The 27,941-nt window shown below is 46.3% G+C and overlaps 1 protein-coding gene across 1 annotated transcript in view; it reads left to right on the plus strand.

Annotated features, from left to right (window-relative positions):
- Positions 1-6,348: 6,348 nt before the first annotated feature.
- The window catches only part of smo (smoothened, frizzled class receptor), a 36,569-nt gene continuing 14,976 nt past the window's right edge, over positions 6,349-27,941 (plus strand). The window contains exons 1-8 of the mRNA XM_086010613.1: positions 6,349-7,298; positions 16,371-16,576; positions 17,069-17,278; positions 20,915-21,087; positions 22,741-22,960; positions 23,464-23,587; positions 25,404-25,496; positions 27,413-27,521. Coding sequence (XP_085866739.1) covers positions 7,049-7,298; positions 16,371-16,576; positions 17,069-17,278; positions 20,915-21,087; positions 22,741-22,960; positions 23,464-23,587; positions 25,404-25,496; positions 27,413-27,521 — 1,385 coding nt within the window. The 5' untranslated portion in view covers positions 6,349-7,048. The remainder of the gene's footprint in view (positions 7,299-16,370; positions 16,577-17,068; positions 17,279-20,914; positions 21,088-22,740; positions 22,961-23,463; positions 23,588-25,403; positions 25,497-27,412; positions 27,522-27,941) is intronic.

Below are 27,941 nucleotides of genomic sequence, written 5' to 3' on the forward strand. Positions count from 1 at the left end.
CCAATAAAGAATTCAGGAGAAACTTCTTTACCCAGAGAGTGGTTAGAATGTGGAACTCACTACCACAGGGAGTATTTGAGGCAAATAGCATAGCTGCATTAAGGGAACATAAGAACATACGAAATAGGAGCAGGAGCAGGCCATTCGGCTCCTCGAGCCTGCTCCGCCATTCAATAAGATCATGGCTGATCTTCTACCTCATCTCCACTTTCCTGCACTATCCCCATATCCCTTGATTCCCTTAATATCCAAAAATCTATTGATCTCTGCCTTGAATATACTCAATGACTGAGCCTCGACAGCCCTCTGGGGTAGAGAATTCCAAAGGTTCACCACCCTCTGAGTGAAGAAATTTCTCCTCATTTCAGTCCTAAATGGCCAACCCCTTATTCTGAGACTCTGACCCCTGGTTCTAGACTCCCCAGCCAGGGGAAACATCCTCCCTGCATCTACCCCATCAAGACTTGAAGAATTTTGTATGTTTCAATGAGATCACCTCTCATTCTTCTAATCTCTAGAGAATATAGGCCTAGTCTACTCAATCTCTCCTCATAGGAATCAGTCTGGTGAACCTTCGTTGCACTCTCTGTATGGTAAGTATATCCTTCCTTAGGTAAGGAGACCAAAACTGCACACAATACTCCAGGTGTGGTCTCACCAGGGCCCTATATAATTGCAGTAAGACGTCTTTACTCTTATACTCCAATCCTCTTGTAATAAAGGCCAACATACCATTTGCTTTCCTAATTGCTTGCTGTACCTGCATGTTAACTTTCAGTGATTCGTGTACAAGGTCCCTCTGAACACTAACATTTCCCAATCTCTCACCATTTAAAAAATACTCTGCTTTTCTAGATAAGCACTTAATGGAGAAAGGTTATGTGATAGGGTGAGATGAAGTAGGGTGGGAGGAGGCTCGTGGGGAGCATAAACACCGGCATGGACTGGTTGGGCTGAATAGCTGGTTTCTGTGCTGTAAATTCTGTGTAATTCTACTCCTTGTGCCCTTCCTCTCCTCAAGGTATTGATTTCCCACTAGGATTTGAGAGCTAGAGGCACCGGCCAACCTCCAGTACTTCACACATTCCTCAATGTATTGACTATGGACTGGGAGTATCAGAGGGCTGTTTGACCGTGAGGGTCGGGGAGTACACCATTGATGAGCCTCACCCGAATTCTGCACATATACATTTCCAACAAGGAGTGGGAAGTTCCCTGGACAGCCATCAGCTGTTGGAATCCTGGTTGATTTTATTGCCTCCAGGCCGCAACTACCTCCATGGGATTGGCCTCCGCTTGCATGGCACTTTGTGGGTGTCGTGGCTGACATGAGAAGCATGGCGGACGGGACGTCCAAGCCTGGAGCCGCTTACCCGTGAGACGCAGGGCGGACTGGTCGGATGGGAACTGGGAAGATTCCATGGCGCTGTGATATCAGCGTTTCCACCCCCCACCCCATACCCTTAATCTGTGAGACTCCAGCGTCCTTTCAGGGGAGCCAGTCTAGCTCCAGCGTCCTGTGCTGTTGTGTCACCTTCTGCTTGCTATCCTTCTGTTTAACAAGTTTGCCTTGTTTGGACAGTGAACGATCGCCAGTGTGAACCATTGTGAACACATCACCAAGTTCCCCCTCCCCGGTTTATACTGATACTAAAGGTGTCCCCTCCCCTCATTCTGTTGGGTACAATATAATTTCTGTGCAACTTCCTCCTGAGTGAGTCAGAGGATACGCTGTTCTATAACAATATGAGTGCTATCAACAAAGTGTGACAGAGTGGGTGTGATAGGGAGAATGTAACAGAGAGTGTGACATGGAGAGTGTGAGATGGAGAGTGTGGCAGAGAGTGTGACAGGGAGAGTGTGACCGAGAGTGTGACAGGGAGTGTGTGACAGGGAGAGTGTGACAGGGAGTGTGTGACAGGGAGTGTGTGACAGGGAGTGTGTGACAGGGAGAGTGTGACAGGGAGAGTGTGACAGGAGGGCGTGACAGGGAGGGTGTGACAGGGAGAGTGTGACAGGCTGAGTGTGACAGGGAGAATGTAATAGAGTGTGTGACAGGGAGAATGTAACAGAGAGTGTGACAGGGAGAGTGTGACAGGGAGAGTGTAACAGAAAGTGTGACAGGGAGAGTGTGACCGAGAGTGCGACAGGGAGTGTGTGACAGGGAGAGTGTGACAGGGAGAGTGTGACAGAGAGAATGACAAGTAGAGTGTGACAGGAGGGCGTGACAGGGAGGGTGTGACAGGGAGAGTGTGACAGGGAGAATGTAACAGAGTGTGTGACAGGGAGAATGTAACAGAGAGTGTGACAGGGAGAGTGTGACAGGGAGAGTGTAACAGAAAGTGTGACAGGGAGAGTGTGACCGAGAGTGCGACAGGGAGTGTGACAGAGAGAGTGCAACAGGTAGTGTGTGACAGGGAGAGTGTGACAGAGAGAATGACAAGTAGAGTGTGACAGGCTGAGTGCGACAGGAAATGTCCAATGGGAGGATGTTTCAGGAAATAACTGACATTTACAGGAAATGCACTCTATACATAAGATTGTTGACATATTAAATGAATGTTTCCTTTTTTTCTCCCCAATGGTGCTGACATATCCTGGGGTACTGTTCCGGGATACAGGTGGACCTCTGTTATAACTGGTTAACCCTTGTGTGCCTCTATGCTGACAGTCTTTTTTCTATGTATCACTTGTGATGTGATTTAAAAAAAATATAAAATTGGCGAGTGAAAACACAATCTTAGAATCAACACTGGAGAGTGTGCAGGACATTACAGTGAGAGACACTGTATTGAGGAACACTGTATTGAGGGACCCTGCATTGAGGGACACTGTGCCGAGGGACACTGTATTGAGAGACACTGTATTGAGAGACAATGTATTGAGGGACCCTGCATTGAAGGACACTGTATTGAGAGACACTGTATTGAGGGACACTGTATTGAGGGACACTGTACTGAGGGACACTGTACTGAGGGACACTGTATTGAGGAACACTGTATTGAGAGACACTATTGAGGGACACTGTATTGAGGGACACTGTATTGAGGGACACTGTATTGAGGGACACTGTATTGAGGGACACTGTACTGAGGGACACTGTACTGAGAGACATTATTGAGGGACACTGTAATGAGGGACACTACTGAGGGACACTGTATTGAGGAACACGATATTGAGGGACACTGTATTGAAGAACACTGTATTGAGAGACACTATTGAGGGACACTGTATTGAGGGACACTGTATTGAGGGACACTGTATTGAGGGACACTGTACTGAGGGACACTACTGAGAGACACTATTGAGGGACACTGTAATGAGGGACACTACTGAGGGACACTGTATTGAGGAACACGATATTGAGGGACACTGTACTGAGGGACACTGTACTGAGGGACACTGTATTGAGGGACACTGTATTGAGGGACACTGTATTGAGGAACACTGTATTGAGGAACACGATATTGAGGGACACTGTACTGAGGGACACTGTACTGAGGGACACTGTACTGAGGGACACTGCATTGAGGGACACTGTACTGAGGGGCACTGTACTGAGAGACACTATTGAGGGACACTAATGAGGGACACTACTGAGGGACACTGTATTGAGGAACACGATATTGAGGGACACTGTATTGAAGAACACTGCATTGAGGGACACTGTACTGAGGGACACTGTATTGAGGGACACTGTATTGAGGGACACTGTATTGAGGGACACTGTATTGAGGGACACTGTACTGAGAGACACTGTATTGAGGAACACTGTATTGAGAGACACTATTGAGGGACACTGTATTGAGGGACACTGTACTGAGGGACACTGTACTGAGGGACACTGTATTGAGGAACACTGCATTGAGAGACACTGTATTGAGAGACACTATTGAGGGACACTGTATTGAGGGACACTGTATTGAGAGACACTGTATTGAGGGACACTGTATTGAGGGACACTGTATTGAGGGACATTATTGAGGGACACTACTGAGGGACACTGTATTGAGGAACACTGCATTGAGAGACACTGTATTGAGAGACACTATTGAGGGACCCTGCATTGAGGGACACTGTATTGAGAGACACTGTATTGAGGGACACTGTATTGAGGGACACTGTACTGAGGGACACTGTACTGAGGGACACTGTACTGAGGGACACTGCATTGAGAGACACTGTATTGAGACACTGTATTGAGGGACACTGTATTGAGGGACACTGTATTGAGGGACACTGTACTGAGAGACATTATTGAGGGACACTGTACTGAGGGACACTGTACTGAGGGACACTGTATTGAGGGTCCCTGTACTGAGGGACACTGTATTGAGGGACACTATTGAGGGACACTATTGAGGGACACTAATGAGGGACACTACTGAGGGACACTGTATTGAGGAACACTGTACTGAGGGACACTGTACTGAGGGACACTACTGAGGGACACTGTACTGAGGGACACTGTACTGAGGGACACTGTATTGAGGAACACTGTATTGAGGGACACAGTATTGAGGGACACAGTATTGAGGGACACAGTATTGAGGGACGCTGTATTGAGGAACACTGTATTGAGGAACACTGTATTGAGCGACACTGTATTGAGGGACACTGTACTGAAGGACACTGTATTGAGGGACACTGTATTGAGGGACACTGTACTGAAGGACACTGTATTGAGGAACACTGTATTGAGAGACACTATTGAGGGACACTGTACTGAAGGACACTGTATTGAGGAACACTGTATTGATGGACACTGTATCGAGGAACACTATTGAGAGACACTGTATTGAGAGACACTGTATTGAGGGACACTGTATTGAGGTACATTGTATTGAGGGACACTGTACCGAAGGACACTGTATTGAGGAACACAGTATTGAGAGACACTGTATTGAGGAACACTGTATTGAGGTACACTGTATTGAGGGACACTGTATTGAGCGACACTGTACTGAGGGACACTGTACTGAGGGACACTGTACTGAGGGACACTGTACTGAGGGACACTGTACTGAGGGACACTGTATTGAGGGACACTGTATTGAGGGACACAGTACTGAGGGACACTGTATTGAGCGACACTGTATTGAGAGACACTGTATTGAGGAACACTGTATTGAGAGACACTGTATTAAGGGACACTGCAGTGACCACATCATAAATGAGTTCTAAAGTACAAGCTCCTTTCTGTATTTATCGGACTCTTGGAGAAATGTATTTCTGTTTGTTCTCTCCACTCCGAACCCCTCCCCCCCCACTTTTGCTGGGTACAACCTCCATGGGCACCAGGCAGATACACGGGACATCGCCCACCAGGACATTCTTGTGTAAGCCTAGATAGTATCAGTCTTTCCCTGATGGAGGGGGCATCATAGTCAAGCCCAGTTCTCCCCTCACCTACTGTCCTCGCAGGCGTGCTTCCTGGCAAGTCACACTCGATAGTGGACAGGAGAAAGAAAGAACTTGCAGTTCTAGCGTACCTTTCACAACCTCAGGATGTCCCAAAGTGCTTTACAGCCATTTAAGTGTAGCCAATGTGGGAAATGTGGCAGTCAATTTTGCGCACAGCAAGGTCCCACAAACAGCAATGTGATAATGACCAGATAATCTGTTTTTAGTGATGTTGGTTGAGGGGTAAATATTTGCCAGGATGGGGGGGACTCCCCTTTCACTACTTTGAAATAGTGCCATGGGATCTTTTACGCCCACCTGAGAAAGCAGACGGGGCCTTGCTTTAAGGTCTCATCCGAAAGACAGGAGCAGGAATGCCTTGCCCCTTCCCTGACCCAGGGATCCCAGGGCTGGTTGTGCAGCCCTTTGGCTGGCTCAGGGGTGGAGCAGTCAGATTACTCCTCACACACTCTTGCAGACCACTACGTCACGGCCTCGTAGGCTCCTTTCAAGGGGTGTTTGGCGGGGTGGGAGGGGAACATGTTGATCTTTTGTGTTATGGCTGCCTTTGGAACCTGACAGTCGAGCAGGGAGAGCTTTAAAGCTCGCCGGGATCACTGGGTGCCCGGGAACAACTGTGTTTAGTATTCAGCCGGGGTGTTGACGTGAGGGTCGGAGGGGGAGGGGGTCTCAGTGGATGCAGCGTTGGGTGTTTGTATACTGAGAGGGTCTGAAGTGAAACTTTCCCTGTGTTCGAGTTTGCTGATGTTGTATATGAACTTGCTGTACGCAAGGGTTTTTTGTTTGGAGTTGAAGGGGGTGTTATCTTCCTAACTGCATGGATAGGCAGGCGGGGGCCTGAAAAGGGGGCACTCACTGGGCTTAGCTTTTGCCAGTGTTTTTTTTGGATTGTGAGTTGGCTGGGAGGGGGGGGGATGGGTTTGGCTTATCCTCACCATGTGCCTCCCATTCCCCACCATGAATAAAGACAGCTGTTGATGAACCAGCCTCACAGAGAGAGAGTGTGTGTGTGCTAAAAAAAAACTTTTTTTTTTGAATGTACTTAGTAGAAGTTCCCCTTATTGTAGATTGGAGACCCAGAACCTAACCGAGCATTGGGAGAGGTTGCAAGGAGCGAAGAGAGAGAGGGGGAAAAACCGACTGGGTATCAAATTACAATCCTTTTTTTTCTCTCTGTCACTTCTGCTGTTTGTTAAAGTGGGAGTCGGGAGGCGAATTCTTTCAGATCACGCTCGATCTTTGGTATAAATCAATTCGTTTGCATTTTTTCGTGGGCTTTGCTTTTTTTTAAAAATGTGACGGTGTTGAAAAAAAAAAGTCTGTCTCGCTGTGTTTGAGGAGAGGAGGGAGAGGGAATGGTCAGATCTGCAACCAGTGGAGTTTGCAATGAGTTGAAACTGACGCGATGGCATTCGCTGCAAGTTGGGAAACTGACACATCTTCTGGGGCAGAGAGGCAGAGAAGGAGGCCAGCAGTCCCGCAGATGAAGTTTCAGCAAGTTTTTTTTTGAGGGGAAGGGGGGGGGACACGATTATTGCCGCTGCATTCAGAGAGACGAGCAGAGAAAGGAGGGGGGAAAAAAGGATTTCTTTAAGTTTCTAAGTGGAAGTCTGGAGGTTCCAAGATGTCTACCGGCTGGGAGTCTTTTGTTAAGGCGGCTGCAGTCTCCTTGCTTTTACTCTGGACTTTCCTGGGGACGAGCGGCACCAACCACACGTCTCCCCAAGACCGCTGCAAGAAAGTGTCGGACTGCGAGCCCCTGAGATACAACACATGCCTGGGCTCGGTTCTACCTTACACCCACACCTCGCTCGCCCTGGCCGAGGATTCCACTACCCAAGAGGAGGCTCACAACAAGCTGGTCCTGTGGTCAGGTACTGCATTCAAACCCCTCGCATAAAAAAACTTGCCTTCCTTGACCATTTTTGAACATAAATCAGACTGGAAAAATCTTTTAAGCTCCAGAAGTAGATTCCCCTCCCCCCTTTCTTTCTTTTTTTTGGTACCATTTTAAGGTGGAGATGCAGAACTATCATGAAAACCGAATGCACTTCCAGCCTGTAAGATGGTCTCGTGAGTGAGCGAGCTGGATGGATTGTAGTTATACCTCACTTTTCAGTCAGTGTGAAATGGACTTGGCGTGTGCATCAGTATTATAGTGACGGTGTAACTGAAGAGACTACCAGCCGCACTAAAGTCCTGAGGGTCCCACCCCCCCCCCCTCGCTTCGTCCCACCATGGGCGGCTGTGCCTTCAGCTGCCTGGGCCCTAAATTCTGGAATTTCCTCCCTAAACCTCTCCCTCCTCCTTTTTAAGGTGCTCCTTAATACCTACCTCTTTTACCAAGCTTTTGGTCACCTGTCCTAATATCTCTTTATGTGGCTGGAGGTCAGATTTTTGTTTGATAATCGCTCTTGTGAAGCGCCTTGGGGACATTTTACTACGTTAAAGGTGCTATCTAAATGCAAGTTGTTGTTGTTTAGGTGGTTCTCGGAGTCGGATGGTGTAAGGGAGGTGAATTATTACTACTCAAGCTCCTTTTTTACCAAGCTTTAGGTCTCCTGTCTCAATATCTCTATGTGGCTCGCTGTCAAATTTATGTTTGATTACACTTCTGTACCCTCTCAAAACTTCACGTCGTTCCTAAAGTGTGGTGCCAAGAATTGGACAAAATACTCCAGCTGGGGCCGAACTAGTGTTTTATTTCGGTTTAGCATAACCTCCTGGCTTTTTGTACTCCATGTCTCTATTTATAAATCCCAGGATCCCATTTGCTTTATTAACTGCTTTGCTCACCTGTCTTCCCACCTTCAATGATTTGTGCACAAACACCTCCAGGTCTCTCTGTTCCAGCACCCCCTGTAAATTTGTACCATTTAGCATGTATTGTCTCTCCTCATTCTTCCTACCAAAATGTATCGCCTCAGACTTCTCGGCGTTGAATTTCACCTGCCACGTGTCCACCCATTCCACCAGCCTGTCTATCACTTGAAGTCTATTACTATCTTCCAAGTTTTGTGTCATCTGCACATTTCAAAATTGTGCCCTGTACCATCAAGTCCAAGTCATTAATGTATATCAAAAACTGCAGTGAACCTTGGGAAATGCCACTGTATACCTCCCTCCAGTCTGAAAAACAGCCATTCACCACAACTCTCTGTTTTCTATCCCTTAGCCAATTTTGTATCCATGCTGTTATTGCCCCTTTTATCCCATAGGCTTCAATTTTGCTAACAAGCCTAATGTGTGGTACTTTATCAAACGCCTTTTGAAAGTTCATATACACATCAACTGCACTGCCCTCATCCACCCTCACTGTTACCTCATCAAAAAACTCAATCAAGTTAGTCAAATATGATTTGCCCTTAACAAATTCGTGCTGACACTCCTTTATTAGTCCATGCTTGTCCAAGTGGCTGTTAATTTTCTCCCGGATTATTATTTCTAAAAGCTTTCCCACCACCAACGTTAAATTGATTGGCCTGTAATTGCCAAGTTTATCATTCTCCCCATTTCCGAACAAGGGTGTGACATTTGCAGTCCTGTATCTAAGGAGGATTTGAAGATTGTGGCCAGCAACTCCACAATTTCTACCCTTATTTCCCTCAGTAACCTAGGTTGAATCCCACCCGGACCATGTGACTTATCCACTTTAATTACCGCCAGCCTGTATAGTGTCTCCTGTTTACCTATTTTTATCTCATCAGTATCCCAGCAACCTCCTTGTTTACCATAGCTTTGGCAAAGTCTTCTTCTGTGGTAAACACCGATGCAAAGTACTCATTTAGTACCTCAGCCATGCCTTTTGCCTCCACCAATAGATCTCAATTTTGGGTCCTAATCGGCCCCACCGCTCCTTTAACAACCCTTTTACTGTTAATATGCCTATAGCTTTGGATTCCTTTTTATGTTAGCGCCAGTCTATTCTTGTACTGTCTCTTTGCCCCTCTTAGTTCCTTTTTCACTTCTCTACTTTTTATATACGGCCTGATTCGCCCTTGTATTATCAAGCTGGCATCTGTCATCTGCTTCATCCTACTCTCTAACTCCTTTGTCATCCAGGGCACTCTGGCTTTGGTTGCTTTCCCTTTCTCCCTTGTGGGAATGTACCTAGACTGTACCCGAACCATCTCCTCTTTAAAGGCCGCCCATTGCTCCATAACATTTCTGCCTGCCAGTCTTTGACTCCAATTTACACGGGCCAGATCCCTTCTCAGTTTGCTGAAATTAGCCCTCCTCCAGTTAAGTTTTTTATTCTAGATTGCTCCTTGTCCTCCTTCATAACTAATCTAAACCTTACAATACTATCATCACAATTCCCAAGATGCTCTCCAACTGTGAAGTTCTCCACTTGCCCTACTTCATTCCCCCAGGACTAGATCCAGCAATGCCTCCTTCCTCGTTTGGGCAGGAAACAGTTGTTGCTGAGCTGTGAGACCCCTCAAGGGGGTTGTCTCACACTGGCTTCAGTTCAAGCCTAGGGCAGTATAACTCCGGTCTTAAGTTCATATTGGGTTACTACCTCTTTCCATGTTCAAAGCGTGGGTGGAGGGCACAGTACGGGCACGTCAGGGAGGCACGGTCCCATGGCTGGGTCCTGTTTGCTTTATTGCTGGTGAAAATCAATTCAAAATCTCCGCTCCTCATTCATTCACAACAACTTGCATTTATATAATGCCTTTAACATAGTAAAATGCCCCAAGACGCTTCACAGGAGCGTACTCGGACAAAAACTGACACCGAGCCAAAGAAGGCGATATTAGGACAGGTGCAATGTTCCCTCTAAACTGTGCGTGGCCGCGCAGTAATCTGCAAGGTCCCACGCAGGCCGCTCACGAGCTTTTCCATTTGAAATACAGGGGCCTGCGCAGAAATTTAAAGAGACCGTGCTCTGAAATAAACAGGCCGCAGACAACAAAGACAATTTAGAGGGAACATTGGACAGGTGACTAAAATCTTGGTCAAAAAGGTGGGTCTCAAAGGAGGAGAGAGAGGCAGAGCGGTTTTGAGATGGAATTCCAGAGGTTAGGACCTAGACGGCTGAAGGCATGGCCTCCAATGGTGGGGCGAAGTAGTGGGGGGATGCACAAGAGGCCCAAGTTGGAAGAATGCAGAATTGGAGGAGGGACATAGCGCTGGCGGAGGTTACAGAGATAAAGTGGGGCAAGGCCGTGGAGGGATTTGAACACAAAAAGAGAATTTTAAAGTAGAGGCACTGGGGAACTGGGAGCCAATGTAGGTCAGTGAGCATAGGGGCGATGGGTGAACGGGACTTGGTGCAACTTACTATGTGGCCAGCAGAGTTTTGGATGAGCTTAAGTTTATGGAGGGTGGAAGATGGGAAGCCAGCCAGCCAGAAGAGTATTGGAATAGTCGAGTTTGGAGATAACAACAGCACAGATGAGGGGTTTGGCAACAGGTTGGCTGAGGCCAGGGCGGAGATGGGCGATGTTGGGGAGTTGGAAGGAGGCGGTGTTTATGATGGAGAGGATATGATGTCAGAAGCTCAGCTCAGGGTCAAATACGATGTTACGTTTGCAAACCGTTTAGTTCAGCCTGAGACAGTGGTCAGGGAGGGGCTTGGAAGTGGTGGGGTGGGTATGGAGTTTGTAGTGGGGGCCAGAAACGATGGTTTTGGTTTTCCAAATGTTTAACTGGAGGAAATTGTGGCTTATCCAGGACTGGATGTCGGACAACCAGTCTTAACAACGCAGAAGCAGTGGAGGGGTGGAGAGAGGTGGTGGTGAGGTAGAGCTGGGCGTCGTCGGTGTACATGTGGAACCTGATGCCATGTTTTTGGATGATGTCGCCGAGGGACAGCATGTAAATGAGGAAGCGGACAGGACCAAGGATAGAAAGAAAGACTTGCATTTATATAGCGCCTTTCAAGATCTCAATGTCCCAAAGCGCTTTACAGCCAGTGAAGTAATTTTTGACGTGTAGTCACTGTTGTAATGTAGGAAATGCGGCAGCCAATTTGCGCACAGCAAGCTCCCACAAACAGCAATGTGATAATGACCAGATAATCTGTAGTAGTGATGTTGGGCAGGAGCCCGAGGAGAACTCCCTTGTTCTTCTTGGATATAGTGCCATGGGATCTTTTACATCTCATGTGAAAGGTAATCTGCTACATCATCCCACTCATGAGTCCTATCTGGGTTTGTTGTTCACCATGTTAGTGACCTCAAAAAAATTCAACTAGATTAGTCAGACATGACTTACCCGTCACAAATCCAATGACAACACTCTTTGCTCAGTCACACTGTCCCTGATGATAGATTCCAGTAACTTCCCCACAAGTGAATTACATAGACTTAAGCCCAACTAGTCCGTGCTGGAGTCTATACTCCACACGTGTCTCCTCCCATTCCATCTACCTCATCTCAGCCTTTCAGCATATCTTTCTATTCCCTGCTCTCTCGTGTACCCATCTAGTTTCCTTTTGAAAGTGACGTTAAACTGACAGGTCAGTAAGTTTCCTGGTTTCTCCCTCCCTTCTTAAATAAAGGTGTGACGTTTGCAATTTTCCAATCTAAAAGCACAATTCCCAAATCTGGAGAGCTTTGTAAAATCATGACGAACGCATCTGCAATTTCCTCGCCTGTTTCTTTTAATACCCGAGTGTGGAAGCCATCAGGTCCTGGAGATTTGTTTATCTTAAGTCCCATTATTTTCTCCATGAGTTGCTTTATCAATCAAGTCAGAATTTTCAAGATGATGAATTATGTTAACAACATCTTTTAGAAATAACTGATTTGGGCAAAAGGTCAGTAATTTGAAGGTAAGAGGGATTACCTTTATTCGGGATATAATGAACACTGCCAAATTTCTAAGTACACAAGAAATGAAGAAATTCAACAAAGGATTAGGAGAGAAAGGGGTTGCTCTGAAAAGCTCTCATTCAAATTCCCTAAACAATGTGAGAAGCTGAATAAATCTCCAGTTCCTACGCTCTTGAAAACAGTGTCAGTACCCACATGTATGCTGACAACATCCAGCTCTACCTCCTCACCACCTCTCCCGACACCGCCACTGCCTTTGACTTGTCAGATTGCTTGTCTGACATCCAGTACTGGATGAGCAGAAATTTCCTCCAACTAAATATTGGGAAGACAGAAACCATTGTTTTCAGTCCCCACCATAAACTCTGTTCCCTAGCCACCGACTCCATCCCTCTCCCTGACAACTGTCTGAGGCTGAGCCAGACTGTTAGCAACTTTGGTGTCATGTTTTACCCCGCGATGAGCTTCTGACCACACATCCACGCCATCACTAAGGCCGCCTATTTCCATCTCCATAACATCGCCCAACTCCGCCCCTACCTCAGCTCATCTGCTGCTGAAACCCTCATCCATGCCTTTGTTACCTCTAGACTTGACTATTCCAATGCACTCCTGGCCGGCCCCCCACATTCTACCCTCCGTAAACTTGAAGCCATCCAAAACTCTGCTGCCTGTATCCTAACTCGCACCAAGTGCCGTTCACCCATCACCCATGTGCTCGCTGACCTACATTGGTTCCTGGTCAAGCAATGCCTTGATTTTAAAATTATCATCCTTGTTTTCAAACCCCTCCATGGCCTCGCCCCTCCTTTTCTCTGTTACCTCTTCCAGCCCTACAACGCTCCGAGATATCTACGCTCCTCCAATTCTGGCCTCTTGATTTTAATTGTTCCACCATTGGCAGCCATGCCTTCAGCTGCCAAGGACCTAAGCCCTGGAATTCCCTCCCTAAGCCTCTCCACATCGCTACCTCTCTCTTTCCTCCTTTAAGACGCTCCTTAAAACCTACCACTTTGACCCAGCTCTGCCCTAATTTCTCCTTATGTGGCTCGGTGTCAAATTTTATTTAACAAATAGGGTCCGGGTAAGAAAAAATTGTAATAAGACAAATAGGGCCATAGTAAAAAAATGTTAAGATGTCTAAAAATGTTAAAAAGACAAATCTAAAGGCACTGTATCTGAATGCACGAAGCATTCGTAATAAGGTAGACGAATTAACAGCGCAAATAGATGTAAACGGATATGATATAATTGCAATTATGGAAACATGGCTGCAGGGTGACCAAGGCTAGGAGCTGAATATCCAAGGATATTCGATATTTAGGAAGGACAGGCAAAAAGGAAAAGGGTGGCGTTGTTGGTAAAAGATGAAATCAGAGCAATAGTGAGAAAGGATATTGGCTCAGAAAATCAAGATGTAGAATCAGTCTGGGTGGAGCTAAGAAGCACTAAGGGGCAGAAAACATTGGTGGGAGCAGTCTATGGGCCTCCAAACAGTAGTGGTAATGTAGGGGACGGCATCAAACAGGAAATTAGAGATGCATGTAACAAGGGTACCACAGTAATTATGGGAGACTTTAATTTACATATAGACTGGCCAAACCAAATTAGCAATAATGCTATGGAGGATGAATTCCTGGAGTGTGTACGAGATGATTTTTTAGACCAGTACGTTGAGGAGTCAGCTAGGGAACTGGCTATCCTAGATTGGGTATTGTGCAATGAGAAGGGGTTAATTAATAATCTTGTTGTGCCAGGTCCTTTAGGGAAGAGTGACCATAACATGATAGAATTCTTCATTAAGATGGAAATTGAAGAAGTCCAATCCGAAACTAGGGCCCTAAATCTAAACAAAGGAACTACAATGGTATGAGGAGTGAGTTGGCTATGATAGATTGGGGAGCTTCATTAAAAGGCATGATGGTGGATAGGCAATGGCTAACATTTAAGGAATGAATGCATGAATTGCAACAGTTATACATTCCTTTCTGGCGCAAAAACACAAATGGAAAAGCAACCCAACCATGGCTAACAAAAGAAATTAAGGATTGTATTAGATCTAAAGAGGAGTCATATAAAGTTGCCAGAAAAAGTAGCAAGCCTGAGGATTGGGAGCAGTTTACAGTTCATCAAAAAAGGACCAAGAGATTGATTAAGAGGGGAAAAATAGAGTATATGAGTAAATTTGCAAGGAATATAAAAGTGGACTGTAAAAGCTTCTACAAGTTTGTAAACAGAAAAAGATTAGTGAAGACAAATGTAGGTCCCTTACAGTCAGAAACGGGAGAATTTAGAATGGGAAACAAGGAAATGGCGAGCAATTAAACAAATACTTTGATTCTGTCTTCACGGAAGAGGACACAAATAACTTCCCAGAAATGCGAGGGAACCAAGGATCTAGTGAGAAGGAGGAATTAAAGGAAATTAGTATTCGTAAAAAAATAGTGCTGGAGAAATTAATGGGACTGAAAGCTAATAAATCCCCAGGACCTGATAATCTGCATCCCAGAGTATTAAAAGAGGTAGCCATGGAAATAGTGGATGCATTGGTTGTCATCTTCCAAAATTCTATAGATTATGGAGCACTTCCTGCAGATTGGAGGGTGGCAAATGTAACCCCACTATTGAAAAAAGGAGGGAGAGAGAAAACGGGGAACTACAGATTAGCCTAACATCAGTAGTAGGGAAAATGCTAGAGTCTATTATAAAGGATGTGATAACAGGACACTTAGAAAATATCAACGGGATTAGACAAAGCCAATATGGATTTATGAAAGGGAAATAGTGTTTGACAAACCTACTGGAGTTTTTTGAGGGTGTAACTGGTAGAATAGATAAGGGAGAACCAGTGGATGTGGTGTATTTGGATTTTCAGAAGGCCTTTGATAAAGTCTCACATAAGAGGTTAGTGTGCAAAATTAAAGCACATGGGATTGGAGGTAATTATACTGGCATGGATTGAAAATTGGTAAACAGAGAGTAGGAATAAATGGGTCTTTTTCGGGTTGGCAGGCGGTGACTAATGGGGTACCGCAGGGGTCAGTGCTTGGGCCCCAGCTATTCACAATATATATCAATGATTTGGATGAGGGAACTAAATGTAATATTTCCAAGTTTGCTGATGACACAAAACTAGGTGGGATTGTGAGTTGTGAGGAGGATGCAGAGGCTTCAAGGCGATTTAGACAAGTTGAGTGAGTGGGCAAATACATGGCAGATGCAGTATAACGTGGATAAATGTGAAGTTATCCACTTTGGTAGGAAAAACAGAAAGGCAGAGTATTATTTAAATGGTGATAGATTGGGAAATGCTAATGTACAAAGGGACCTGGATGTCCTTGTACACCAGTCACTGAAAGGTGCAGCAAGCAGTTAGGAAGGCAAATGGTATGTTGGCCTTCATTGCAAGAGGATTTGAGTACAGGAGCAAGGATGTCTTACTACAGTTGTACAGGGCCTTGGTGAGACCACACCTGGAGTGCTGTGTGCAGTTTTGGTCTCCTTACCCAAGAAAGGATATACTTGCCATAGAGGGAGTGCAGCGAAGGTTTACCAGACTGATTCCTGGGATGGCAGGACTGTCGTATGAGGAGAGATTGGGTCGACTAGGCCTGTATTCACTAGAGTTTAGAAGAATGAGAGGGGATCTCATTGAAACGTATAACATTCTGACAGGGCTAGACAGACTGGATGCAGGGAGGATGTTTCCTTTGGCTGAGGGGTCTAGAACAAGGGGTCACAGTCTCAGGATATGGGGTAGGACATTTAGGACTGAGATAAGGGGAAATTTCTTCACTCAGAGGGTGGTGAACCTGTGGAATTCTCTACCACAGAAGGCTGTGGAGGCCAAGTCACTGAATATATTTAAGAAGGAGATAGATAGATTTCTAGACACAAAAGGCATCAAGGGGTATGGGGAGAGCGGGAATATGGTATTGAGATAGATCAGCCATGATCATATTGAACGGCGGAGCAGGCTCGAAGGGCCGAATGGCCTACTCCTGCTCCTATTTTTCTATGTGAAGCGCCTTCGGACGTTTTACTACATTAAAGACGCTATATAAATGCGAGTTGTTGTTGTGTTGGAGTTTATAAAGTCTCTCCTCAAGTACTTTTGGTAAGGGTCACATTCATGTCCCCTTTTCCTCTTGTCTTCTCTTCCAGGGCTGCGGAATGCTCCGGGCTGTTGGTCTGTGATTCAGCAGCTTCTGTGTGCCGTCTACATGCCGAAATGTGAAAACGGCAAAGTGGAACTGCCCGGTCAGGTCATGTGCCAGATCACCAGAAGGCCCTGTGCCATTGTGGAGCGGGAGAGAGGCTGGCCTGACTTTCTGAAGTGTTCGATTGACCGCTTTCCTGAAGGATGCCTGGTGAGTGGGTGCGAGTCAGCCAAAGCAAAAAAATAATCCGTACACGGGTTGTGTCCTCCACCCACTGAAGGCTTTGACTTCCCCGCTGGTGTCCCACTCCCCTCCGGTACCACCGCCCAACCAAATGACTGCTTTTCATGTGTGAGCCTCGAGAGTGAGTGTCGACAGACTATTCCATCTCGGGAGATGGGGGGGGGTGGGGGTAGAGATATCACACCGGAACCTGATCCTATCCGCACGCGCGCGCACTTTTTCCAGTCGGAGTCATTGGTATAGTCACACTATCTTTACCTGAGTTTTACAGGTTGGATTGGCACAGAGTTGTGGTGGTGCAACGTGTCAGGTTGCCAGGCTGCCAGATTGCCAGCAGTTGGTATGGGGACACGAAAAGGCGTGCTGTCGGAGCAGGGAGGAAATACAGAGAGGTAAAACGTCCGCAAAAGAATAAAGCGATTTTTAGCTTTTTATTTGTAAATTCTCTCTTCCTTTCAGAATGAAGTTCAGAACATCAAGTTTAACAGCTCCGGCCGCTGTGAGTCCCCTCTGGTGCGCACGGAGAACCCCAAGAGCTGGTACGAGGACGTGGAGGGCTGTGGGATCCAGTGTCAGAACCCGCTCTTCACAGACAGCGAGCACGACGCCATGCACGTCTACATCGCCATCTTCGGTTCCATCACTATTCTCTGCACCTTCTTCACGCTGGTGAGTGCCGCCTTGGTTGGCTTTTCAGAGGCCGTGTGCCTTTCATTGGGAATGAGCCTGCAAGCTCCCTGATCTCCGTGACCCCTTGTTACACAAAGGAGGGATAATAACACGGAAGTAAACAACAGCTTTGGCGGTGTGTTTATTTTAATCTCCCGGTGAAGTTAAATTTCACAAACATACAGGGGTAGATGTTAAAAATATTGGGCAGTGTACCAGCGGAGCCCAGTAGCGCTGCTGGGAGACTTGGTCCATTTCTGGCTGGCAGAAAGGTAGGTCCTGGGGTGAAGTAGCAGCCCAGTGACGCAGTGGCCCACATTCTCCCCATGGGGTCCAGAGCTGCCATTTTGCCCCACCAAAACAACTCTTAGCGTTTACCATTTTTGGTACCCACCGGATGCACTGTTGGGTAAAACTGGGCGGAGCCTGCACGGCCAACCCAGTGGGGTCTCAAAATGGCGATCGGGATCCTACTTGTGTCCCGATTTGCATATTTAAAGGGCCAACCACCTGAAGCAGATGGGCGTGCTGGAGGCCCATTTCACGATGGCGTCATCAGGCACGGGGCAGGAAGCTATTTCCCCCGTAGTTTTCGGGGCGCTACCAGGCAGAGGCACTGGAAATCTCCCCTATGATGTGTGTGCGTGTTTCGCGCCGGGGCGGAGGAGAGAGAGCAAATGACTACTCCAGGACTTCCTGTACTTTACAGCTGGGCTCACTTCAGAATAGAATTGCGTTATTAGAAAAGAGATTACATTCAGCCTGATGAATTCAGCTTCACGAATTGTAAAACACAGTGATTCCGAGGCAAAAAACGAAATCAGAGTTTAAATAACTGTAGTTTGTGATGTCATCTGAACGCCTTGATTAGATTCCAGCTTATAACTCACCCCCGGGTATCTGTTATTCAGGATGGATGTGTTAAGTGCTCATTTACAGCAGGATTGTGCTGATGTTTATTCTGGTAAGCCTGAACTATAGGTGCTTGGTGCTGGTCAGGATATGTTCCTCACGTGAATTCACCTCACTGAGTGTGTCGACGTTGAACAGGGCCGAGTGACCTGTGTCCTTTAGCACAAGGTTTATTGGCTATCAGAGTCCAAAATATTGGAGAGTCTCGACTCAGTTCCTGATGGGCAAATGCTCATAATGCATAAATACTCATTACTTGGCACAAATTGGAATGAGGTTGATAGTCTTATAAGGATGGCAAGGGTGAGAAATGGAACTAAATGGAACTATCAGTAGGGGATGTTTTGCTGGGATTGGAAGCTAAGGTACCTTATTAGGGTAGAGTAGAAGGAACAAAAACAGAAAATGCTGGAGATACTCAGCAGGTCAGGCAGCATCTGTGGAGAGAGAAACAGAGTTAACGTTTCAGGTCGATGACCTTTCATCAGCATAGAAGGAGCTTCACTCTCTATCTAACCGGTATTATATCTAACACCAGTTAGATATAATAGCAATTTATGAAAGGGAAATCCTGTTTGACAAACCTATTGGAGTTCTTTGAGGATGTAACTAGTGGAGTAGACAAAGGGGATCCGGTAGATGTGGTGTATTTGGATTTTCAGAAGGCCTTCGACAAGGTCCCACAAGAGGTTGGTGAACAAAATTAGGGCACATGGAATTGGGGGTAGCATGGATTGAGAATTGGTTAACAGACAGAAAACAAAGAGTAGGGATAAACGGGTCTTTTTCAGGATGGCAGGCTGTGACTAGTGGGGTACCGCAAGGATCGGTGCTTGGGCCCCAGCTATTCATAATCTATATCAATGATTTGGATGAGGGGACTAAATGTAACATTTCCAAATTTGCTGATGATACAAAGCTAGGTGACCAGTGTCAGTTGTGAAGAGGATGTGAAGAGGCTTCAGGGGGATCTCGACAGGATCAGTGAGTGGGCGAGAACATGGCAGATGGAATATAATGTGGATAAATGTGAAGTTATCCACTTTGGTAGAAAAAACAGAAAGGCAGAGTATTTCCTAAATGGTTAAAGATTGGAGAATGTAGATGCTCAAAGGGACCTGGGTGTCCTTGTACATGAGTCACTGAAAGTGAATGTGCAGGTGGAGCAAGCCATTAGGAGGGCAAGTGGTATGCTGGCCTTCATTACAAGAGGATTTGAGTACAGGAGTAAAGAAGTCTTACTTCAATTATATAGGGCCTTGGTGAGACCACACCTGGAATACTGTGTATAATTTTGGTCTCCTTACCTAAGGAAGGATATACAGTAAACTCTTTCGTATCCGGCACCTACGGGACCGGGATGGTGCCAGTTGATTAAAAATTCCGGATAATGGAGAGGTATACCTACTAAGGTACGAGAGCCCCATTACACAGCCACAGGTGCAGGAACCCCGGTTACACGGCCACAGGTACTGAAGCCCCGGTTACACGGCCACAGGTACTGGAGCCCCGGTTACACGGCCACAGGTGCAGGAGCCCCGGTTACACGGCCACAGGTGCAGGAGTCCCTGTTACACGGTCACAGATCCAGGAGTCCTGATTACACGGCCAAAAGTGCTGGAGCCCTGGTTACACAGCCACAGGTACTGGAGCCCCGGTTACACAGCCACAGATCCGGGAGTCCCTGTTACACGGCCACAGATACAGGAGCCGTGGTTACACGGCCACTTGTGCAGGAGCCTTGGTTACATGGCCACATGTGCAGGAGTCCCGGTTACACGGCCACAAGTGCTGGAGCTCCAGTTACACGGCCACAGGTACAGGGGACCCAGTTACACAACCAGAGGTACAGGAGCCATGGTTACACGGCAAAAGGTACGAGAACCCCGGTTACACAGCCACAAATATACAGTAAAACTTACTGTACCTACTCCTGAATTTTGCCGGTTATTAGAGAATTCCGGATAATTAGGCGCCATTTAAACGAGAGTTTACTGTACTTGCCATAGAGGGAGTGCAACGAAGGTTCACGAGCTTGATTCCTGGGATGGCGGAACTGTCGTATGAGAAGAGATTGAATAAACTAGGCCTGTATTCTCTTGAATTCAGAAGAATGAGAGGGGATCTCATTGAAGCATACAAAATGATTACAGGGCTTGATAGAGTGGTTGCTGGGAGAATGGGGAGTCTAGAACCAGGGGTCACAGCCTTAGGATAAAGGGTAGGCCATTCAGGACTGAGACAAGAAGAAATTTCTTCACTCAGAGGGTGGTGAATCTTTGGAATTCTCTACCCCAGAGGGCTGTGGAGGCTCAGTCATTGGGTATATTCAAAACAGAAGTTGATAGATTTCTGACTAGTAAGGGCATCAAGGGATGTGGTGATAGGGCGGTGAATGGAGTTGAGGCAAAAGATCAGCCATGATCTCATTGACTGGCGGAGCAGGCTCGAAGGGCCGAATGGCCTACTCCTGCTCCTATTTCTTCTGTTCTTAATGGTCCATGCTGACATTCAAAGATGCTCCAGTCCCAGCGCCAGCATCCCCACTTTGATGATGTCAACAAAGCAGTACCAATGTGTTTCCAAATAGATGTCGCTGGTGGCACCCTGTAGTGATTGTTGAAGGGCCTTGTGTTGTTTGGGGCTCTATTCTCAGTCTAGCTTCTTGCACTTTATGTTTAGTTTATCCCGTCTTTGTTTGTTTCTCTCTTTCTTTGTTTCTAGGCCACGTTCGTTGCTGACTGGAAGAATTCTAACCGTTACCCTGCTGTCATCTTGTTCTATGTAAACGCCTGCTTCTTCATTGGAAGCATTGGCTGGCTCGCCCAGTTCATGGACGGAGCACGGAAGGAGATTGTGTGCAAGGCAGATGGGACCATGCGACTCGGAGAGCCAACGTACGTTCATCTTGCATTGGTTTATTCTTGTGTGTCGCACTCTCCTGATGGCGCCTCGTGGTCTCCACCATGAGCATTTTACTTCCAGGTTTCCGTCACAAAGGGTGGGATCTGTGCAGAACTGAGAGATTATAACTGTTGAACAGGCTGGGACTCTTCTCTAGAAAAGAGAAAGCTGAGGGGGTGATCTGGTGGAGGTCTTTAGGATTATGAAAGGGTTTGATAGGGTAGATGTAAAGATGATTTTTCCACCTGTGAGGGAGTCCAAAACCAGGGGCCATATATATACGATAGTTACTAATAAATCCAATAGGGTAAAGAAGTTTCTCCTGAATTCCCTAAGAGTGGCTAGAATATGGAACTCGCTATCGCAAGGAGTAGTTGAGTCGAATAGCAGAGATGCATTTAAGGGGAAAGCTAGATAAACACATGAGGGAGAAAGGCATAGAAGGTTATGCTGATGGGGTTGGATGAAGTAAGGTGGGAGGAGCCTCGTGTGGAGCATAAACACCAGCATGGACCAGTTGGGCCGAATGGCCTGTTTCTGTGCTGTAAATTCCACGTACATCTGCTGCAAACCAAGTGGTTGACCATGCAGTGAGCTGCAAGGTTAGTGTCTTAACGGGTTATTTTCTAAAAGAGCTCTCCCCTCCATAAAGGTCGCAGGTGAGTATGAGGATAGAAAGGTTGCTGCCCGGGGTTTGTGATAACACCTATGTCCCCTGGAGGAGATGCACACTGTTGAGAGTAAGAGAGTTAGCAATTGATGGACTTGAACAAGCATAAAATCCATAAAGCGATGGCTACAGCCATTCATTTTATATGAAAGGAATTCTTATGATGCTCAAATTGAAGCAATCCCATTGTTTGTGACCTTTCGATCTCATTGGGTGGAGAGGCAGTCACAGTGAGAAACGATAAATATCTCCGGAGACCTGATACTCAATGAGTGTCCCAGACTCATAAAAGGGGTTATGGTTTCTGTGTAGGGTTGCCAACTCTGGTTGGATGTATACCCGGAGGTTTCATCACATGACCTCCAGCCTCTAAAAGCCCTGCATAGTCAGAAACGGCCTTTTTCCCCCGTTTCCAATATTTCTATTAACTAATAAACAAAAGTGTCCAAAGACTATGGAAAAAAAATCATTTGTTCTGTAATTGTCCCTACGATTTATCTCCTGGGTTACTCGCAGCAGTGTCCAGGGGATTAATCTTAAATTCCTGGAGACGCCAGGGCAATCCTGGAGGCTTGGCAACCCCATTTCTGCGACAAAAATGAAGCATGTGTGTTAACTTTAGTTTGGTAGTGTTTTCCGGTGTCCTGGCCAATATTTATCCCGCAATCAAATCACTAAAAACAGATTATCTGGTCATTATCACATTGCTATTTATGGGCAAATTGGTTGCTGTGTTTCCTACATTACAACAATGATTACACTTCAAAAGTACTTCATTGGCTGTAAAGCGCTTTGGGACACCCTGCGGTCTTGAAAGGAGCTATGGAAATGCAAATTCTTTCTTTAACACACTTCTAAAACATACACCACTGAAGTATGAAGTGGTTTGATTTAAGTACATTCCGGGTTCCCAGGTCCACACGGTGCCAGTGTACCGACGGAAAGATCTCACTGTAAACTGCTGTTTCTCTGACAGGTCCAATGAAACGCTCTCCTGTGTTATAATTTTCGTTATTGTCTACTACTCTCTCATGTCTGGGGTGATCTGGTTCGTGATGCTGACCTACGCCTGGCACATGTCATTCAAGGCTCTCGGCACCACCTATCAGCCTCTCTCTGGCAAGACATCCTACTTCCACCTCGTCACCTGGTCGATCCCGTTTATACTCACCGTCGCCATATTGGCTTTGGCTCAGGTAATCCATGCATCCAACTGTGCTGCCCAGGAACTGGGAGGGTTTGGTGGGATGGTCAGGAGGACGATGGCGATTGGGATCTGGGATGGAGAATATGAAGGAACCCCTTTTTTTGGGGGGAGGAGGACATGTTCAACTGGAATGGTAATGAGGGTTAAGGGATGGTGCTGGGGTTTGAAATAAGATTAGGAAGACACATCAGATTTGGGATGGTGGTTGAGGGGGGAATGGTGTCACATTCATGGTGGGAGTCAATAGAAGATGCATGTTGGGTTCAAGGTGAGGATGGTGTAGAGTTACTGAGTAAGATTAGGAGTGAGGATCTATTCCCAGTATGTAAAATATAAAAACTCTCCCTCTATGCTTAGTATTTGCTCTTGCTTAACATGTATCACAGTTAGACTTGATTCTTGACCTGTACATGATCTGAGTCTGTGTCCAGCAACTTCTGCTGGAATATTCCCATCAGGATGGTCGTGCAGTAAGATGATTTTGTTCCGTAGGTGGACGGAGACTCCGTAAGCGGGATCTGCTTTGTTGGATACAAGAATTATCACTTTCGGGCAGGGTTCGTCCTGGCTCCGATTGGATTGGTTCTGCTGGTTGGTGGCTATTTCCTTATAAGAGGTACGTAGCATTGACTTGTTCTTTGTACAATTACAACGTCAGACTCTGCAATACTAGTGTGTGATACCTTCGTGTGCTTTACTCAATATGCATTGGGCAGGCGCAGTACAGCAGCAGCCAATGCACTCTTGGTTCTCAGCCAGATCTCACTCCCTCAAGTCAGTTCCCTGCATTGCTTTGTCCTCCATTTCCTCAGGCTTGTGGTGACTGCCCCTTTGATTATTCCCCTGCTCCGCAAGGGAAGGGACCTGACACTCTACTGTGGCACGATTAGTACCAGCCACTGACCATGTGTGCAGTTGTCCGCATAGGACCCAGGTCTATGGTTCCTCATTGCAAGTTGGAACGCCAACGCACCGAATTCTTGGTTCCGTAACCCTTAATACCCTTGCCTAACAAAAATCTATCAATCTCAGTTTTGAAATTTTCAATTGGCCCCCAGCCTCAACAGCCATTTTGGGGGAAGGGATGAACAGGTTAAAGTGCAGGGTCAGGACATAGATTCATGTTGGGCAATTTCCCACGTGGTACGGCCCCAGCCTCTTCCCTCACCCTTGCCTCTTCTGGCTGCCCTTCCCCCTGAAATACTGTACCGGAACTGCAGCAGATACAACATCTGTCCACCTGACTCTTCCCAAACCATTGTCCCAGGCCCCAAACACTCCTTCCATGTGAGGAGTAATTTTAAGAAGAAAGGCTTGCATTTTATATAGCGTCTTTCACACCCTCAGGACGTCTCAACGCGCATTACAGCCAAAGTACTTTTGAACAGTGAAGTTACCGTTGCAATGTAGTGAAACGTGGCAGCTAATTTGCGCACAGCTAGGTTACACACACAGCAATGAGATCATGACCAGAAGATCTGTTTTAGTGATGTTGGTCCTAATAAAAATGAATTGGCAATCTCGGTCAGTTAGACAACTGGATGGCTAACGTTTGAAATGGGGAAAAAATATCACCCTGATACATTGGGGCAGGAGGGGCTCTCTTTTGAGATTCAGGCTGAAGCAAGTTGCTGGGGCAGTGTAGAGGGAACTTTACTCTGCATCTGGCTGTGCGATACCCGAGTTAGGAACAGGAGGAGACCATTCAGTTCCTCGAGCTATTCAATTAGGTCATGGTTGATCTGTATCTTAACTTAATTTACCCACCTTTGCTCCATATCCCTTGACACCTTTCCTAACAAAAATCTATTAATCTCAGTCATGAAAACTTCAATTGACCCTCAGCATCCATAGTCCGTTGGGGGAGAGAGTTCCAGATTTCCACTGCTTATGCTTGACATTGCTACTGGGTATCTTAAATGGCAGAAGTTCCATTCCCTAGCAAAAGAATAAACATACCTGACCCTGCACTTTAACCTGTTCTTCCCCTCCCCTCTTCATGTTGTTCAGTCCTATAAAGGATCTCTTCCCTCCTAGTTTCCAGATCTGGTGAAGGATTTACATCCCTTCATTAATCTGCCTTTTCTCCTTTCAGATAGGAATGAGAGGAGGCCAGTCAGCCCCTCGAGCCTGTTCGATTAGATCATGGCTGATCTATCTCTTAACTCCATCGACTTAACCTTGGTTCCGTAACCCTTAATACTCTTGCCTAACAAAAATCAATCAATCTCAGTTTTGAAATTTTCAATTGGCCACCACCCCCCCCCCCCCCCCCCCCCAGCCATTCTGGGGGAGGGGAGTTCCAGCTATCCACTACCCTTTGTGTGAAGATACTGCTTTACTTTTTGATTTCCGGTTTCTAGTATTTGCAGTTTCTTGTATTTTTAAATTGGTCGCAGACTCATTTCAGTTGCTTATTGTTTCTTTTACAGGTGTCATGACCCTGTTCTCAATTAAAAGTAACCACCCCGGGCTCCTGAGTGAGAAAGCAGCCAGTAAAATTAACGAAACGATGCTGCGTCTCGGTAAGGGCCTGTCAGCACAAGAACTCTCCTCTTTATACTCAAAGAAACACTTCAATTCTCTGCTGTGTAACTTGAGGGATTGGCACAGGGGCATTAAAATAAAATGTTTTTTTTAATTCATTTTCTTTGAACATTTTCATGTATTAGATGTAAAAATATTGGAAATGGAGAGGTGGGGGAAAAGACTGTTTGACAGTCGAGATTAATCCGATAGTTTATCGGAGAGTCTGGTCACTTTCCAATTGCCGTGGGACGGTGGTGGAGGATGGACCGATGGCGGGAGTGTGGGGGCGGGGGCGGTTGGAGGTCATGTGATGAAACCGCCAGGAATATGCCCAACCAGAGTTGGCAACCCCATGAGACAACCATGTGAGTGAGGAGGCAACTAGTCCAGGATGTTGCATGGCTAATTTATTTGGGAGCGCAGGGAGGGGGAGGCAGCGTGAATGTTTTTTTTTGTAGAATTTTTCCTCCGGAGTTGGGTAGAATCCATGCTTAGAAGTGTGTTTTTTGGTCTAATTTTCCCTACCTTTTCGTTTGTCCTGTTTAGACCTAGATTAGGGTTGCCAACTCTCCAGGATTGTCCTGGAGTTCCCAGGAATTCAAGATTAATCTCCTGGACACTGCTTCCAACAACCTTGGAGAAAAGTGATAAGGACACTAAAAGAATGAGTTTTTTTTAAAAAAGAAAATCTTTGCACACTTTTGTTTTAGTTATAAAAATATCAGAGATGGTGGGGGGAGGAATAAAAGCTGTTTGACTGATGGTCAAGAGTCATCCAAGCAGGTAATGAAGAGTCCGTTCGCTTTCCAGTTGGCTGTGAGAAGGCGATGTGCCGTGAGGATGGTTGTGTCAGGCAAACAGTGGGGGGAGGTGCAGGGTGGGTGGAGGCAGGAGGGTCATATGGCGATAACCTCCAGGAATACATCCAACCAGAGATGGCAACCCTAACACAGGCATTCTTTTTGTTGGTGAGGGTGAGACACTCCCTCCTTTTTAAGATATTTTCTCCCATTTCCTCTTACCTGAGCCACCTATTCTCTGTAACTGCCTGGGTAGGCCCACAGCCTGTTCCACTAGGCCTCTACCGCTGTCGCCGTGGAACTGGGTGCTGGAAGTTAACCTCTACAGCAATGTTCTCGCTAAGCCGCACGGCCATGCAACTGCGCAGCTCTCTGGAGGTCCCGCGCGGGCCGCTTACCGGCTTTTCCATTGGAGATTTTGTGCATGCGCAGAATTTGGAATGGGCCACGCAGCTCGTTAAAGGGACCAGGCACCCAAAAAAAAAATTAGGGGGAAAATTGCTCTAAAGTAAGATATTTCAGACAGGAAGAAACCCTGAGTCCAGCTGGCCTGCACATCCAGTTATCCCCTTTCTTTCCTGAGAGATATCCCTCTTATCGTTTATAACATTTATTACCCATGCATCGCTTCAGACTCCAGGAACTTTTTTCTTTCCTTCTTGAAACCCCTTCCTGTGTAACCACCTGCACTGTCCATTTGTTCCATATAGGGATTATAATTTGCCAATGAGAATCTATCTGAATTGCCTTACTTTTGTTTTCCTGAGCCTTGTTTTGGAATTTTATAGAGAAGGTAACTTGAAGTCAATCCCCTTTATATTCTTAAAAAAAAATTTGTGTCAAAGCTCCCCATCGTCTTCTGTTGTTCAGACTACACAATTGCAGGTGTATGAGAGCAGCCTGGGGTGACCGTATCTCTGTGGGTGGAAGAATTTGTGCCTCATTGCCATGGAATTAGGATAGGCTGCTCATATCTATCTATGTGTATGTATGTGTGTGCGTGCTTCTGTGTCTGTGTGCACGTTTGTGTGTGCACATGAGTGTGTCTGCGAGCCTATGTGTGTCTGTGTGTGCGCGCGTGGTGTTTTAATGAGTTAAGTTTTATTTTTCAGGTATTTTCGGATTCCTGGCATTTGGCTTTGTTTTCATCACATTTGGCTGCCATTTCTATGACTTCTTTAACCAGGCTGACTGGGAGAGGAGTTTCCGCGACTATGTTCTGTAAGTGACCCTGCCTTCTTCGGCCTATCTCCTGCTCTGTTAAGTAGAACCCATTAGCTGCAGGCTACGGTAGCTCACAGTAAAATCCTTGGAGTCGGGAGTTTCCAAGTCCTGTTCAGTTTAACCAGGTCCCTGAGGTCCTCTTTAGGATGCCATATTGGATACATTTTCCAGTATCCCTTGCAACCTTCCCCTCCAATTCATGTAAACCAGCAATTAGATATAAAATAGTGGGCAGACTGACCTTAAGCACAGTACAAGTGAGGAGTGTGTGAAGCATCTTTCAACTCTTGGATCTGGGATTGAATCCAGCTTAGCCTAGAATGGAGTTTGTTGGGTTCCTTCTGTGAGTAAGTACTGTGCTTATTGGAGTGTGATAGCAGACTGTGGAAAGGAAGATAGAGTGGCCCAGGAAATGAT

The sequence above is a fragment of the Somniosus microcephalus genome, chromosome 17 (genome assembly GCF_052327205.1).
Source record: "Somniosus microcephalus isolate GS21.2 chromosome 17, FLI_Smic_1.0, whole genome shotgun sequence".
NCBI classification, from domain to species: Eukaryota; Metazoa; Chordata; class Chondrichthyes; order Squaliformes; family Somniosidae; genus Somniosus; species Somniosus microcephalus.